We start from the raw sequence: 16,776 nt of genomic DNA, 5'->3' as shown, positions 1-16,776 counted from the left end.
TGAGGCTGTCACATGAAACTTTCATGCCTAATGTAGAGTACTGGCATAATTTATTTTCTCCATGATTTGCACCTTCAAGGAAATGATGCTGCAAGAAAGAGATACATTTGTAGTATTTTGAAAGGTGGTGACATGTAGAAAAGCCAAGGATGTCATAAACTTATCTTAATCTAAGTTCGGAAATCAGAAAGATCTGTATAAATAAGCAGTAACTACTGTAATGAGAATTTAAAGTTATTGCTGCTACCTGTAAACATACACACGCAGTCAGGGGATCAAAACAAAACATCAAAATTTCCTATGAAGGTGTATTTTCATAGTCTGAGTGACTTTGTCAACTTGCTATATACCTCAACATGATCACCCGCATCAACATCTATTTAAACATTTTTCTAGTTTTCTCCAAAAGTATGAATAAGCTGCAAATCTGCAACCCTTTTTACTAAATACACTGTATCATGTTATAATGCACACACCCTTATCAAGCGCATTGTCCATGCATTTCTTGCATAAGCTACATTCTCCAGGGCAGAAATTGCAATGCTACAGTCTTGCAGGTGCATTGGCTACACGACAGCTGCTAGAAGCTGTTCAAAATATGATGACACAAGTTTGCAACCTGACACCCCATCCCCAGACAGTGAAAGACAATATTGCAGTATCAACTGCTGCTTTCCATGCTCCTGGCTATCTGGCTGACGTGGTCCCGCACTGCCCTGTCCATTACGGCGTACATGTCCTTGCATCCACTGCTCGCTGTGTCCAGCACCTTTTCCAGGTGGTCAACGTGCAGCGGAGAGTCCATCTTGAAGAGCGCGATTTGTTCCGACTTCGGGAGCATGGCGACGGTCACCACAGGGCCACCCTGCGACTCCTCGAGGTAGCTCACATCGGCAAGGGGCGTGTCGCTGACGAAGCTGGACGAGCACGCGCACACGTAGTCCTTCATCGGAATGCCCGCATCGATGATGGCCAGCGTGGCTGCATTGACACTTGCGCAATAATTGCCTCCATCAGCCTGAAGAATCTGCAGAATAAACATACGAAAAGACCATTAATGTATATTCCACTGTGCACTCCACAGTGACACAGAAATATGGTATACATTAACCATTCCTGTTCATGTCTAGCTGATTTTCACCCATGATTGAAAGTCTAAAAACTGAGCATCCCACACCAAGTCAGGGTTTAAAAAAATAAAAGCTCTTTAATTTTTTTTTTCCCTTCACATGTTACTCTGGACATTGCATCATATTACATTATACACATACAATTCACTAAATTCAATTTCCTTTTCTTCTCTGTGCCTTCTACAAGATCGGCTTTTATTTTCTCTGTCAATAGTGATATCTATAAGCATAATGCATCATGACAGCATAATGTTAACAGGTATGTTGCAATGTTCAATCCTGTAGCCACTAGTAATCTGACAATGACCAAATTTCTGCAGTAGGGCAGTGAGATTCCTTCCAAACGCTTCACAGTGAGCTTTGATTTCTGACCCTGGAGACAGAAAGCCAGAAGTATGAACGAGTGAATTTGCTCGTCATTGACATCTGTTACATCACAGCTCATGCTATTCTTCAATAATACAAAGTACAATGTATGTTGTGTGACACACTTCATAAAACACTATTCCATACTTTAACTTCAAATAATGGCAATTAGTATGATAGCAGCATGACAAAAACTTATCACTGCAGGGAATTTTCGATAATTTATTCATTCTTTTTTAATCATGGAGGCTGCAAATACTGTACATTACATTGTACAATAACTGAATTTCTTTGTGAAATGGGATTCATGAAATTTGACATTGACCACTACGGTACTACCAAACAAACTCAGACACATCAAATTTGGGAAAATCTAAATGAATTTCAGTGACACACCTTATACCAATATCAAGTTTTAAACAAACAAAAATGAAATGTGACATCATTTTGAGAGTAGTTGTTCCTTTTTTGGGACAAGGGCTTTAGGACAATTTATTCTTATCCCCCCCCCCTTTTTTTTTTGGGGGGGGGGGGGTGGCTTTTTTACCCTTTGAAAAAATAAGTCCAATCAAAGTGAAAGCCTGTAGATATTTTAAAACCAAAAACAAGTTAGACTGAGAAAATACACACAAACATTTGGCAGAAACTCAATGATTTTATACCTGAACATAGATGTCAATCTGAGATCGAGGGTAGAGCTGTGTTTCTATGGTGGCCTCAAACGTCCTCTGCAGGTGCAGTGACATCTCGATGGATTTGCGGTCCCCTGCTGGACGCTTCTTTCGTTCGTTTGTGCTGAAAGTAGCCATGCTGTACTGACAGTTAATGGTCACTTTGTCATGTTGGGGCTTGTTTCTCCCTCCCAGTACCTAAAATAGAAATGCACATGATATGAAAGATATCAGCAACATCAGGTAATACTCACGCTAATCATATCAAGGTATCAGGTTAAAGCAATGATATTGAACTAAATCTGCAGTTGAGTTGGTACAGTTTAATATGAAACCTTTTGTTTATATCATAGAAGCAAGGGTATTACATCTGTTAGTACTGGTAGGACATCATATTGATAGCAGTATCGATTTCAGTATGTGTCCTGCAAAAACTGATCATCCAAAACATCGAACAAATTGTTGTCACCTGTTTCTACCACCAGTCAACAGACATATTCACGGCATCAGTGCACTTTTGTATCCTTCATTGTATCTCAAATTCCACACGCCTAAATTGCATCAAAATCACAGGAAATACTTTAAGCCCATTTCCAATCACTCACAAACATTTGAAAAAAATAGGTTATCAGGAAGCAGTATTTAACATTGACTTTCATGTCATCGCTCAAAACATCTCATTCTTTACAAACGATTGCAATCTGAAACTGAAGATGGTCATCTAACATTATGCAGTGTATCTTTCAAGCAACCAGGGGGGCATTTCATTAAGCTTTTTGGTTGGATTTTTTTCTGACAAACTGTTACTTGTATAAGCTACTGAAATCCTTGCATCTGATTGGCTGAATGCAAATTTGTCTGATAAATTTGTCGGAAAAACACTTCATGAAATGCCCCTAAGAAGCTAAAAAAAATCAATGTACAAAATTATGACAAGTTGAAAGAAATCTGTTGAGAAATGCAGTTCCTACAAACGCACAAGAACACACATGAATTGACACAGACAGACAAAGGCAGACATTTGAACACACACATTTCTCAATTCAACTGACATTTTCTAATCTTGCCACATAGGCCACAAATACTGGTTTTTAGCTCCCCATCTATTTGACTTGAAAGATTCATTGCCTAATATCAAATGGCTAAGCTAACTTCAGTTTCAGATGGTGCACTCAGGCAGAGTGCGCTGCAATCCCTTGCAAAGAGAGAGTGACTCAAGTGATATATTGATTATCATGTCTTTTCTGATGAGAGATGACATGAAAGTAGAAGTTGATATCAACGCTTCCTGACAACCGATTAGGCTCAAATTTTTGTATGGGTAGGTGACTGGAAATATGCTTTATTTATCAATGTGTTTTATTTCCAGTGATTTTGGTGCGATTTGATAGATTTTGCAGAATTTGATAAATTCATATGCTTTTCTACAGTGGCCTTGGAACGTATATGTGAAAGAACATTTAACATTGAGCTGTGTATTTTCTTCAATTTGTCTCCCTCTATTAAACAAGTAACATTGTTAGTTTTTATTTACTTTTATTATCGTCGCCTGTCTCCATGTCTTCATTGCCAAGTTTGTTGATTACTAGATCTACATTAATTAACTTGGCTATGAGATTCTTCTTCTTCTTCTTCTTCTGATTAAGTCTGCCTCCTTCAATAGACTGAAGATTCTTGCAGACTGGTGCTATTTACATTATAATACAATTTATTTACAGATATTTACAAGCACATAGAAAATTTGACGAAAATACTAGCCACTGTGATCAACCGTTAGACGGTTTCGAAATGATCCCACAGATGGCGCTGAAACAATTTCTGACGACAGGGAATTCCAGTTCCTTACAGTTCTTGGGAAGAACGAATGGCGATGCGATTCAGTTCTCGAATATGGTACCTGGTAGGAGTGTGGTTGCGAGGCTCTCGTTAACTGAGTAGCCTGTTTGATGATATAGTCCTGTGCTGAAAGAGGAGTGAAATTATTGTGTATTTTGTACATCATAATTAGCCTGTCATTTTCTCTGCGCTGTTCCAGAGTGGTCCAATTAAGTTCTTGTAGCATTTTGGTGACACTCGAGGTGTTATGGTAGCGATTTAAAGTGAATCGCGCAGCTCTTCTCTGGACCATTTCCACTTGGTGGATTAGGTTCTTGGTAGATGGGTCCCAAACTGTGGAAGCATACTCAACAATTGGTCGAACCAACGTTTTGTAAGCTGTGGCTTTAACATCAGATTTTATGCGAAGATTGCATTTTAGAAATGCAAGCACGTTATTGGCTTTATTGACAGTATTGTTAATGTGTTGGGTCCACTTCAAATCAGAAGTGATGGTTACACCCAAGTACTTCACGGATTCAACAGATTCAAGAGGGGCGTTATTTAGATGATACACGTGTTGCACCTTACTTCTTTTCCTGGATATTGTCAAAACCTTACACTTATCTGTGTTCAAATCCATCATCCATTTTTTCGCCCAGTCACCAATTTTGTTTAGGTCCTCTTGAAGATTTTGCGTATGATGTTGATTGTCGATGGTCATGTAAGAAATTGCATCATCGGCAAAAAGGCGAACCTTTGACGCGAGACCATCAGGCAAGTCATTGATGTAAAGTAGAAAGAGGCAAGGCCCAAGAACCGACCCCTGAGGCACTCCAGATCCTACCGCTACTGAAGAAGATTTAATACCATCCAAAACAACCCTCTGACTTCTTCCATTGAGAAAACTTTGAGTCCATTTCAGATTTTTCCCCCTGATACCATAGTAGTCCAGTTTACGTAAAAGCCGCTTATGCCCAACCTTGTCAAAAGCTTTTGAAAAATCCATGACTATAACATCCGTTTGACGTCCTGCATCCAAGTTCCTATGTAAATCGCTTGTGAAACCAAGTAATTGTTGTTCACATGACATGTTCTTACGGAAGCCATATTGCAGGGGAAAAATGATGTTATTTTCGTCCCCGTGCTTCATAATTTTGCTGGCTAAAACGTGCTCCATTAGTTTACAGCAAATACATGTCAGCGAAATGGGGCGGTAGTTTACAGGAGTAGATCGATTACCTTTCTTGTAGACTGGTACAACATTTGCTTCACGCCAATCATTTGGTATTTCACTTGATTCATATGACAACCGGAATATATTGCAAAGAATTAGAGCCAGAATTTTTGCCAGCTGCTTCAAGACTTGTGGAGTTATACCATCCGGTCCAGGGGCCTTATATGTCTTCAAACCACAAAGCAACTTCTCTACACCCTTTGATGTAAACAAAATATCCTCCATTTCTTCAAAGTCTGGGGTTTCCGGTAGTAAGTCATTCGGTATGGGAGTTTCCTTGGTGAAAACACTTTTGAACTGTTGGTTCAATGCTTCAGCTTTTGCAATTGGATCAGTGATCGTAATACCATCACTTTTCAGTTCTCTTATTCCTGTATTATCAGTTCTGTTGTGTTTGATGAAGCCCCAAAATCTCTTCATACTCTCAAATTCTGTGGTATCTTCATCGATAGAAAAAAGAGATTCCACATAATTCCAATAAGCCCTCCTTAGCTCCTGTTGCAGTGATTTCTTAACTGCTTTCAACTCTTCCTCCAATTGAAAAGGGACTACCCCGTGGTTTCTCAATTTCATGTTCGGACTTTTTTTGTTCAACCTATCTCTCCTTTTGATCAACCTTTTAATCTTGTTTGAAATCCAAGGTATGTCATTCTTTTTGGATGTCATCTTATGTGGAACAAACTCTGTCATTCCCTTCTCTATTCCATTCTTGAACATAACCCAAGCCTCATTCACTGAGCAAAAGTCAAGCTTATCTTCAATTTCCTTGCCTACACCTTGCATGAAATCAGCAAATTTCTCCCAATCCGCTTTGCTGTAGATGTTAATTTTCCTTCTTACTAGCTTCTGGCGAGTTGGACAACCAGCAATCGTGAGAATTGGGCAATCATGATCTGAAATGCCTGGTACAACTGAGAAATCAGTGACTAACGTTGGATTATTTACTAGGAATAGATCAAGGACGTTTTCTTTCCTGGTTGTTTCCATAACTACCTGCGTTAACCCATGGTCATCAAGCATAGAACCAAAAGCATGATGAAGCGCTGGGTGATGACATGCTTTCACCTGTCTTGTTTCCCAATCCCATCCAGGTAGGTTAAAATCACCTCCTATGACTACCATATGATCGCGATTCAATTTACAAAGGGATCGTTGAAGCTCTGCAAGACTCTCTTCGTCATTTTCATGAGGCCTGTAGTACGCAGCTATATGTAGAGTCTTAGATCCCGCCATATTTAATTTACACCAGAGAATTTCACAATCTGTTTCAAGTTCAATTTCTCTTGTAGCTAGAAGTTCTCTCTTAGTAGCAATAAATACTCCACCATGAGGGTCATTAGGTCTATCTCTTCTCTCAATATGATACTGATCAGTTGGGAATACCTCATTATTATTGACTGATGACGATAACCATATGCATGATTCAGTACCAATGACAACTTCTGGATCATGTATTTGCATCAGGAGATGGAAAGACTGTTTTTTGGCGCGAATACTTTGGCAGTTGACATTAGGGATCTTAATGGATCGGAAGTTAGATTTCCTAGGTCTTACAACTTTTCTACTGGGTGAAGACATATGGGTAATCATGTAGAAATGCACACCATGCACACCTACCATTTCCTTCCTTAATTTGTCGATAAAAACTTCTCGTGGCTATCAGAAATGTCAAGATGAACCATATCTGATGGTTTCATGAAATTTCATAGCCAATTACAGAAGAAAAGTAGCTAATTTTGACTCAAAAGTACGCCGATCCGACGGCTGTATCAGCGTAGCATGATTGATGATCGATTATGGGGAAAAGCGATATAATGATGATGATCGATCGTTGTAGTCTGTGATACAGCCGCTTGTTTGGTGTTTAACCACAATAATTACTTCGGCTTAACAGTAAAAAGTTGAAGAAAGAAAGTGATCTCGATGCGTCTGTTTTTTGTTGTTTTAGTTAATTTTCTCCTGCGTGCTGCGTTTGACTGTATACAAAACATTGTATCTGTCAACTTATTTTGCTGACTGAATGATGGGAGGATAATGTGTGTGCAAAACAATAAAAGATAATAAAATGGACCTTACTACGAAACAAAAGCAAATATTGGGGTTGCAGTTCTTGTATACATAATTAATAAAATGAAATGGAATAATGAATAGCGTTACTATCATAAAAACAATAATTTATACTATAAATTGAACTTATCAATTAAAAACATGAATTTAATACCATTTACCATCACCAGAAACAAACAACAAATCCCCTTCGAATTCAACTTCCTCCTCATCTTCTTTTCTCTCTCTTTCTCTCTCTCCCTCCTTCTAATAGCCTTACTCTTTTCTTCCACTTTTCCTTCAACCTCATTCTTTTCCCTTCAACATTATTCAAATTAAATCATTAACTTTTGTCATGATAACATTAATACTTGCCACAATTTCTAAAGGAAGGACGTCTAAATCCTGGTATGAATAATCTGTATCAATAGAAAAAACTAATTTAAGTAGTGATAATCATGATAGTGGCACTGAAAAGAATGAGAAAAAATACGAAAATGAAAGTAGATCTAGGGCCCACACGTATTGCACAAGTCGTGTTAATATTGTTAGTAAGCGGCTAATTAGAGACTACCAGAATCGAATTATAATCGTTGACATCGTTCTCTGTGAAATCGATGCACTGCTTACTACGTCGGAACTATGATCGCGACCGACGTACTTTTCAACTCCGATTTCTCATTTTTCTTCCCTTTTCGGCTTTCTAATTCTATGAAAACTCTCTGATATGGTTGAATTTAGCATCTCCAAGAGTTGCACAAAATTTGATTGACAAACGGCGAAGCGAACGGTAGGTGTGCATTTCTACATGATTACCGACATATGAAGTGGTGAACCAATATCACTCTGTGTGAATGACGTATTATTGACATCATCTGCATTTTCTTCCTCCTCTTCTGAGCAACGCTAATCGACTCTCTGATTCTGGTTTGTGTGTAGGCACCAGTGGACTTAGTTCAGCAGGATCTGCAGGCGTATGATCGAAGGTCTAACCTGTCCTGTTGTACTGACACTACACTAGTAGTATTGTCTGTATCTTATCTTCGACATGTCAAGAAAGTGAAGGGTGAAGTGCAAGTGGTACAGCAACTATACCAACATGAATTACAGCGTATGGGACTGAAGCCAATACAATAGATGCATACCTCATGTGGTCCATAAACGGTAGCAAGGACCTTAGTATTTCCTTGTTCCATGTAAGCAGACCCATCTGCCTTGTCAAAAACACCTAGTCGACATCGAATCTTCCTCAATTCAGATGGTCGGCGCCCATCTAGCCGGAAACCCTCATCGGAGAGCAGCTCAAGCCCGGCCATTACTTTTCTTGCGGTACCGCGGTATGGTACTAGTACCCTGCTATGCAAAATGTATACACATAACTACAGTGTAATGTGTACACGCGGTGTACATCAAAGATCCGTAGGATCAGGATCATGCACACACGTGTGTACTTGTATCCCTGCCTCTCTCAGCCCTCACTTTATAGTCTAGTGGGATTTCTGAAAAAGGGCTCTCTAAAAAAGTGTTAGAGGCATTTTTGAGTAAAAGTTGGAAACCGGTCTCTTTTACCTAATTTGAGTATGCTGAATCCGAAAAATTCGGTTCCCAAGCGAAATTCACCGATCTTGACCATCTAATTTGCATAAACAAAATGGCTGCCCTACAACAGAAATTGTCGGTTTCAGACATGCATTTTGTAGAAATTCTTTGCAAACGGGCTGGATAAAAGTAATTTGAAATCTTTGTACATAGAATGGAATTAACAATTTGAGGGATAAACGTTTTTCAGGTGGTAAATAGTATATCTTAGTCATAATTATGCAAATTAGTACTGAAATATGCAGGTGAATATATACATATATATATATATATATATATATATATATATATATATATATATATATATATATATATATACATGTATATCAACACTGGAAGAGTAATTTTTACATTTTTTCTTCTATGAGGGAAGTTAAACACTAAATATGTAGACCTTAATTGAGGGTTAGGAAAGATCCGGTTCCCAAGCGAAATTCACCAATCTTGACCATCTAATTTGCATAAACAAAATGGCTGCCCAGCCACAGAAATTGTCAGTTTCAGATACGCATTTTCTATATATTTTTTTTTTTTTTGCAAACGAGCTGGAAAAGAGTGATTTGAAATCTTTGTACATAGAATGCAATTAGCAATTTGAGGGATAAACGTTTCTCAGATGGTAAATAGTATATCTTATTCATAATCATGGAAATTAGTACTGAAATATGCAGATGATATATATACGTATGTTAACACTGGAAGAGTGATTTCACATTTTAATTTTTCTTGAGAGGGAAGTTAACACTAAATATGTAGACTTTAAGTTTTGAGGGTTAGGAAAAATCCGGTTCCCAAGCGAAATTCACCGATTTTGACCATCTAATTTGCATAACCAAAATGGCTGCCAAGCCACAGAAATTGTCAGTTTCAGACACACATTTTCTATAAATTCTTTCCAAACGAGCTGGGTGATTTGAAATCTTTGTATATACAATGGAATTAGCAATTTGAAGGATAAACGTTTCTCAGGTGATAAATAGTATATCTTATTCATAATATTATGCAAATAAATAGGCTTACTGAAATAAGCATAACCAAGACTGGAGGAGTAATTTTTACCTTTTTTTTCTTCAGAGGGAAGTTGAACACTAAATATGTAGACTTTAAGGTTTTGAGGGTTAGATAAAAATCAGAATTCCTTCTCAGTGGTATCAAAATAAATGCAAATATTGTAATTGGTATGCAAATCATAATGTAAGCTTCATGAGTTTTATGTGCTTGTAGTTTATTCAATAGCCTATATACCCTGAAGGGATTTTTTTTTTCAAATCCTCTGGAAAGGTCCTTGTGGATTTTCTTTTTGAATTCAAGTTAGGAACCCGATTCTTAACCAAGATTGATTGCGCCAGGGCCTAAAAACAAACAAACAAACAAACAAACAAACAAAGCAATCCGGTTCTTATTCAAGTGCATGAACTTTAACACCTAATTTGCATAATATATACAAAATGGCTGCAATATTGCCATCAAATTGTTATTTACATTAAAAATACTTTCTAGTACATCGCGTTTATAATCGCAAAACGAATTGATGAAAACTCTCTCTACGCGGATCATGACTCAACTTTTTATGGGGGGATGGAAAATGTCATCGGTCAATGCATTTGTTCATATGCAAGATGTTGTTCCAATATGCATATCTGTAGCATCAGCACGGAAATTCAATTTCCCAGTGAACAAGAGCATGGTGATCATGACACATTAGTATTCATTAATTATTATCATCATGTTTCATAATACACACGTGGGTACCACAAGTGTCATGCAAATAACTTTCGGTTTTAGTTATTATAGTATATATATATATATATATATATATACATACTATATATATATATATATATATATATATATATATATATATACTATATATATATATATGTATATATATATATATATATATATATATATATATATATATAATACCATATATATCGCAAACATTCGTCTATAGGTTGAAAAGGGATAGATGGTTTTATATTATTTTCTCATGAGGCTTTTTTTTTTCTTGCACGTCGAAGAAAAACACCTTTAATTTCACAACAAACATTGCTGTTGTCCCAATAAATAAACAAAATTATGTTGCAAGTCCGTTAGATGAAATCATATATATATATATATATATATATATATATATATATACACAATGTATATCTTTTTTAAGACTGGAGAAGGATCCATTGGGATGGGAAGTAAAGCTTGTAGAATAGACGCGATCACACACTGGCAAAAGATAAATAAGTTTAAGATCGCGATCTCTAAGATCTCAAAAGGTTTGTTCAGATTGGCAAAATGTCGAAAAGTTTAAGATCGCAATCTTTAAGATCTTGAAGTTTTACAAGTACTTGTGACTGCAAACTTTCGGCGAAACTTCCAAATACAAAGTTTACTAGGAATATTTCATCCTATGCCATCCCCGCCAAACTTCTCGATCTCTTACCAGTGTGACCGGACAACAAAACTTGAGACTGCGAAGACTTCGCGATCTTAAACTTTGCGATCTTTTGCCACTCTGATCGCGCCTTATCATCATAAAGTTAAATAACGATGTTAGAATAGCAGTAAGGGAGAAGAAATAAAAAAAAAGAAAGAAATGTGGCGTACATCTACCTAGATTTGATCGTTCTACATCTGTTATAAGAATGTAACTTAGTCAACTTCCAAGACAGTTTGAACTCTGAAATTACCTCGGCCAGTGCAATCTACGAAATTAGGGGTTCATACCTTCCTGGTCCTTTTTGTTTTTTGTTTTCGATATATTTGGATAACATGCCGCCAGTGATAACCACCAGGTATTGATACATTTTTAATTTATTCTTAACTGGAGGACGCCACGCTTCCTTCTTGTCTGTCTGACTTTTGCTAAATGGGTAAATTATCCGGTCCCATTCCTCGAAAAATGATATTGTTATGCATCTTAACCAGCGAGAAGTGATATACCTTAAATCCACTTCTATTGATTTATGTCGTTTTCTGTTGATCATTACAATTTTAGATATCGAGCTTAAGTCCATGCTCCACGTTAGTCTAGAAGACACATTTGTGATAAATCTCACCAGTGTGATGTAGATCATAGAAATGACATTCTTAGCAAATAGCCTATCAAGTATAGGTTTTGAATATCCATGTTAAAACTTGAATTTCTGCCCAAGAATTAGGATATGGATCTTTTCATGGAAGACCTGGGTTTTCCACCACCTTGCAAACATAAAGTTACTTTTGTTCCCTTGAGAGATAACATCGATCCGATAGCTTCCTTAAAGAGGCCTTCTTCCGTATAGATACTGGAGTTGTGCTTTTTCTGCCAGACTGATACTGACAGCAGCACTCTTAGTAAAGCAAGTGATCAAGAATTGTCAATCATCAATGATGCTGCTTGTACGAGAAGAAACCTAAAGGATTTCGAGAACATAGTTGTTATCAGTCGTCTTATCAATCAGGAAGAATAAACTTATATTCTATTCAAAAGAGGCATCATGCTCATTTGGCACAAAATATAGTTATGTTCCGCCCATTTTACAGACAAAAGTAAACTGAACGCTCGCGGAAACAGTTCAACGACAATACTCCTGTATAAAAAAAAAAGAAAAATAAGAAGAAAAACCTGCTCACTGTGCCAGTAGACAATGGGTGGGAACGTTTTGATCTGGCCTACAGCCTGTACTGATTTATCTATATTTCATGTGCATGCGAAAGTAATGCAGAACGTTTCGATGCAAATGTCACAAATCAGGCCTACGATGTACAGCAGTGTGTGCATGTTAGCAACAATGTGATGATGCAAACCTTGCATGAATGTAGATTAATTCAGCTCGATTGGGAAATAGACTTTTCGACTCAGATTATGTTTCTTCGACAGCCAAAATATAAGGTGTTAATGACTGAAGAATTACAAAGTCATTTGTCGTTTCTGTTTCCGATATTCCAGGATTTTTCTTTTGTTGAGCCTGCAGAGTGGGTAAAGAGATAGATTAAAAAAGACATAAATTATGTTCGCAGACGACATTTATGAAACTTGATTTTACATTCAACTGCAGATTCGAAAATATTTATATCAATTTATCCAATGAAAACGACAAAGTACTGGGAAAGGTGAAGTGACCTTGCACTAATCTATCGAGCAATGTATAGTGATGTGATTGCCCAATAACTTATCCTTCTTTCATGACGCCACGATACACTTTGCTAGCAAGACCTTGTTTTGGTGGAAAATATGCATTAAAAAATTGTAAATATTTCCATAATTTATTATGCAAATGAGATGATAGAGGTGTGTTGTTCAGTAGTTGCAGTTAATTTTTGTATCTCACAATCATAACAGGAATCTTAAACAAGTCTTGATGTAATAACTGTTATGAAACATATTCATTATTGCGGCAGTGCGTTCTAGAATCTCGAAACCTGCCTGGTCTACGGCCTCTTGAATACCAATTTGCAAAAATATTTCCGTATTACGTAAGTGTTATTCAGTCTGTTCTTTTTTATTGATTGATTCCAGAACTTGATTTACCTCGGACTCTGACGACACTATAATGTGCACCTTGTTTGCCCGATAACTTAGCTGTTTTTCAGTACGCCAAGGTACATTTTGATAGCAAGACTTGTTTTAGGGAAAATATTCATATAAATGGCCAACTATTTGCATAATTCATTATGCAAATCAGATTACCAAGGTATTTCTAATAGCGTTTTTGCTTGTATCTCTTTATCACAAAAGAATCATCAACTTATGGGTCTTGATATGATAACTATGATTCAGTTTCGCGGCATGTGTTGTAGAATCTCGAAGTCTATCGTAGTTTAGCCTCTTGCATACCAATTTGCATACGTAGTTGCAAATATTGTTATTCATTTTTTTGTCCGAATTTGTTGATTCCAGTACTTGATTTTCCTCGGACTCTGATGACACAATGACACTTTGTTTGACCAATAGCTTATCTATTTGTCACTACGCCAAGGTACATTTTGACAACGAAACTTTGTTTTAAAAGGGAAAATACGTTGAGAAAATGGAAAAATATTTTCATAATTTATTATGCAAATGAGATGCGTGTTTTATTTTAATGCTTGAAGTTGGTTCTTTTATCTCTTTATCACACAAAGAATCTTGAACCGGTTTTGATACAATGATAACTATCATCAGGATTATGATTCAGATTCATTATATTGCGGCAATGCCTTGTAGAATGTAGAAACCTGCCAGTTCTTTATACTCTTGTATACTAATTTGCATAGATATTTGCACATGGGTTATTCAATTTTTTTGAATTGATTGATCGCAGGACCTAATTTTGATTGGACTCTAATGACACCATGTACTTTTTTGTTTGCCCGATAACTAGTTAAAACGACTAAAAACAGAAGTGAACAAGTACTATGCATGTGCATATGCGGTAATGCATTGCTGTATTAGCGGCAACTCCTAATTTGCATATTGTACTTCTTAATTTGCATATATAAGGGAATGATATGAACAATTGATGACTTAGCTATTGTCTCTGCACCTTGATTTCTGAAATTATTACTATTTTTGCATTGCTGTGGAGAGTTTATGAAAATTAGATCATCGAAACACCTTAAAAAGCAATGGATTGGCGGCCATTTTGTTTATGCAAATTAGATGCTCTTAGACTCAAAATTCCGCTTGGGAACCGGAATATTTGGATTCAGCGTACTTGAATTATACAAAATAGACCGGTTCCCAAATTTTACTAAAAAATGCCTCTAACATTCATATTTTCCCCAAATCCCACTAGACTATTATGGCGGTAGCGCGAAGCCTTGTCGATCGTGACAACAGTCCCAGTCCACGCATTGCGAGTCGACAAACCGCTGACCCCCAAAAGATAAAGGATCCATGCAGGGAGGTGGGAAGAGACTTCCCACCTCCCTGATCCATGGAGGGGGGGGGGGGGGGAATTGGGACAAAACTCTCAAATTTTCAGCTCCTTCTTGACAACCCTATGATGGATTTTCACCATACGTGACAGGTATATCCATTCCTATTAGACTAATAGAATCTCATTATTTATTCAAAGGGCACCAAATCCACGGATGAGAGAGGGGAGGGCAACTTCGGGCCCACCATAGCGTTGCATAAAAGTTACAATTATGGTAACTTTCCCATCCAATGGTAACTACCATGGCAACAACACTCAACAGCCAATCAAAATCAAGAATTCCATGGAAGTTACCGTAGAACCTGGGGCCCGTTCGGCCCGTTGCATAAAAGTTACTATGGTAACTTTGCCATCCAATGGTAACTTCCATGGAATTCTTGATTTTGATTGGCTGTTGAGTATTGTTACCATGGTAGTTACCATTGGATGGCAAAGTTACCATAATTGTAACTTTTATGCAACGGGCCGCTGTTTGAAGTGATATAGAGTTATTATTGCTACTGTATGAATGTAGATTCAAGTTTGCCATACATTTATGGCGGAAGAGGGGATACTCAAAAGGGGGATCTAGGAGGCGGAATTTTCACATTTTCAGCTTCTTCTCGAAAACCCACTAGGTTTTTCACAAAACTTGCCAGATATCAGCATCCTTACGGTAAATCATGATCTCATTTCTTTTCTTTTTTTTATGAGTACCCCAGGGGGGAGGGGGTGGGCGTTCCCTTATTTTAGGGATTGTTTAAAAAAAAATTCTTTTGGAACCAGAAGAGATATTTCCTATCATAGTCCCAATGAACAGCCATAAATACGAATCAGAGAAGATGTTCCTCTCGGGCATTGTACAGAAAACTTCGATGTTTTTTGTTCTTTGCTCATAATGATTAGACAGTTCTGTATTCAGAATCCATGTGTGCTTTGTTCACAAAAATTGTCCTTAACAACCACAAAACTTGCCGGAGGCTTGCCCTACCTATCAATAACTATAAGTGAATTCCTTCCAACTATTAACTTTAATGGGAGGGAGCAGGTGAGTGAAATGCTTCGTTACTAGGTTGTTATATAGGAAAAAAAAACATCTATTGTAATTGTAATACATTAAAACGGTCTATTGGACGGGGGAAAAAAATCACTTCATCTTTGTTTTGTTTTGTTTTTCTTTCTATAGAGTTATTCTCTTTCCGCAGTGATGACTATGTATAAGAGTAAAGGAGACGGATTTACAATATTGTTTGTGAATATGTACCATCATACTTGTTATGATTATCGTATACATGGAGGTGCAGTGCTTACAATATATGAGGTAAAGTCAAAATTTAAAAGCTGCAAAATGGCCCAATTTTTGACGTTCCTAATGGAGTTTCCTTGTTATGAGTAAGTTACCCGTTGTTTCTTTGGTGTTCATTTACTGTAACATCAGCATTTTAATGGAGTGAAACATGTTATGCGTTCAACAGATAAACACACACACATACACACACACACACACACACAAACACACACGCACACACACACACACACGCACACGCACACACACACGCACACACACACACACACACACACACACACACACACACACACACACGACCATGACTAAAACCATTTTATCTCACATAACCTCGCCACATTAACTACAACAAACACCCAGGGGGTGTGGTGTGACCCTCCCCCTTGCGAACAGGACCTGCTTGAAGAGAATTGACCCACAGTCAGTCCTGTCTTAGCGGCCACCTGTCTATAGCGGCCACTGAAAAATCCTCCGCACGAAACTCCTGTATAGACCCTTTATATAGTTTCATATATTTCCAAACTTTTGTTGAAGGGTTTATTATGTATCATAGCTTTATACTCGGTTAGGATGTGTATATTTACCTCTTCTTTTTTTTTATTCATGGCTATTATCCAGACACTGGATATTTGTAGTTTATTTACGTCGGTGAAGGGCAGTATTTGTCAATCAGTTAAAGAAATACCATCTCGACGCAAGAATTGTAATATAAAAGTAACGAAAATTT

The 16,776-nt window shown here is 37.3% G+C and overlaps 1 protein-coding gene across 1 annotated transcript; it reads right to left on the bottom strand.

The window, feature by feature from the left end:
• Window positions 1–357: 357 nt before the first annotated feature.
• Window positions 358–8,581, bottom strand: LOC139709083 (exosome complex component RRP41-like). Its single transcript, XM_071621045.1, has 3 exons — window positions 8,411–8,581; window positions 2,159–2,365; window positions 358–1,027 (listed from the first exon to the last, which is right to left on the bottom strand). The coding sequence occupies exons 1-3, from the start codon at window positions 8,579–8,581 to the stop codon at window positions 662–664; spliced, it is 744 nt and encodes a 247-aa protein (XP_071477146.1). The 3' UTR covers window positions 358–661.
• Between the last annotated feature and the right edge of the window lie 8,195 nt (window positions 8,582–16,776).

This window comes from Diadema antillarum, unplaced genomic scaffold, assembly GCF_040938485.1.
Source record: "Diadema antillarum isolate AM-2024a unplaced genomic scaffold, OU_Dant_1.0 seq00001404_RagTag, whole genome shotgun sequence".
Classification (NCBI taxonomy): Eukaryota; Metazoa; Echinodermata; class Echinoidea; order Diadematoida; family Diadematidae; genus Diadema; species Diadema antillarum.
The sequence above is the reverse complement of the archived record's forward strand: the minus strand, read 5'-3'. Positions and strand labels throughout refer to the sequence as shown.

Bases quoted from the DNA above. Each gene is read 5' to 3' on its own strand.
- LOC139709083 (XM_071621045.1), bottom strand. From the start codon at position 8,581: ATGGCCGGGCTTGAGCTGCTCTCCGATGAGGGTTTCCGGCTAGATGGG. The intron at 2,366-8,410 runs GTATGCATCTAT...TTTCTATTTTAG, and splicing joins CCGTTTATGGACCACATGAG to GTACTGGGAGGGAGAAACAA. The intron at 1,028-2,158 runs GTATAAAATCAT...TTTATTCTGCAG, and splicing joins AGATTGACATCTATGTTCAG to ATTCTTCAGGCTGATGGAGG.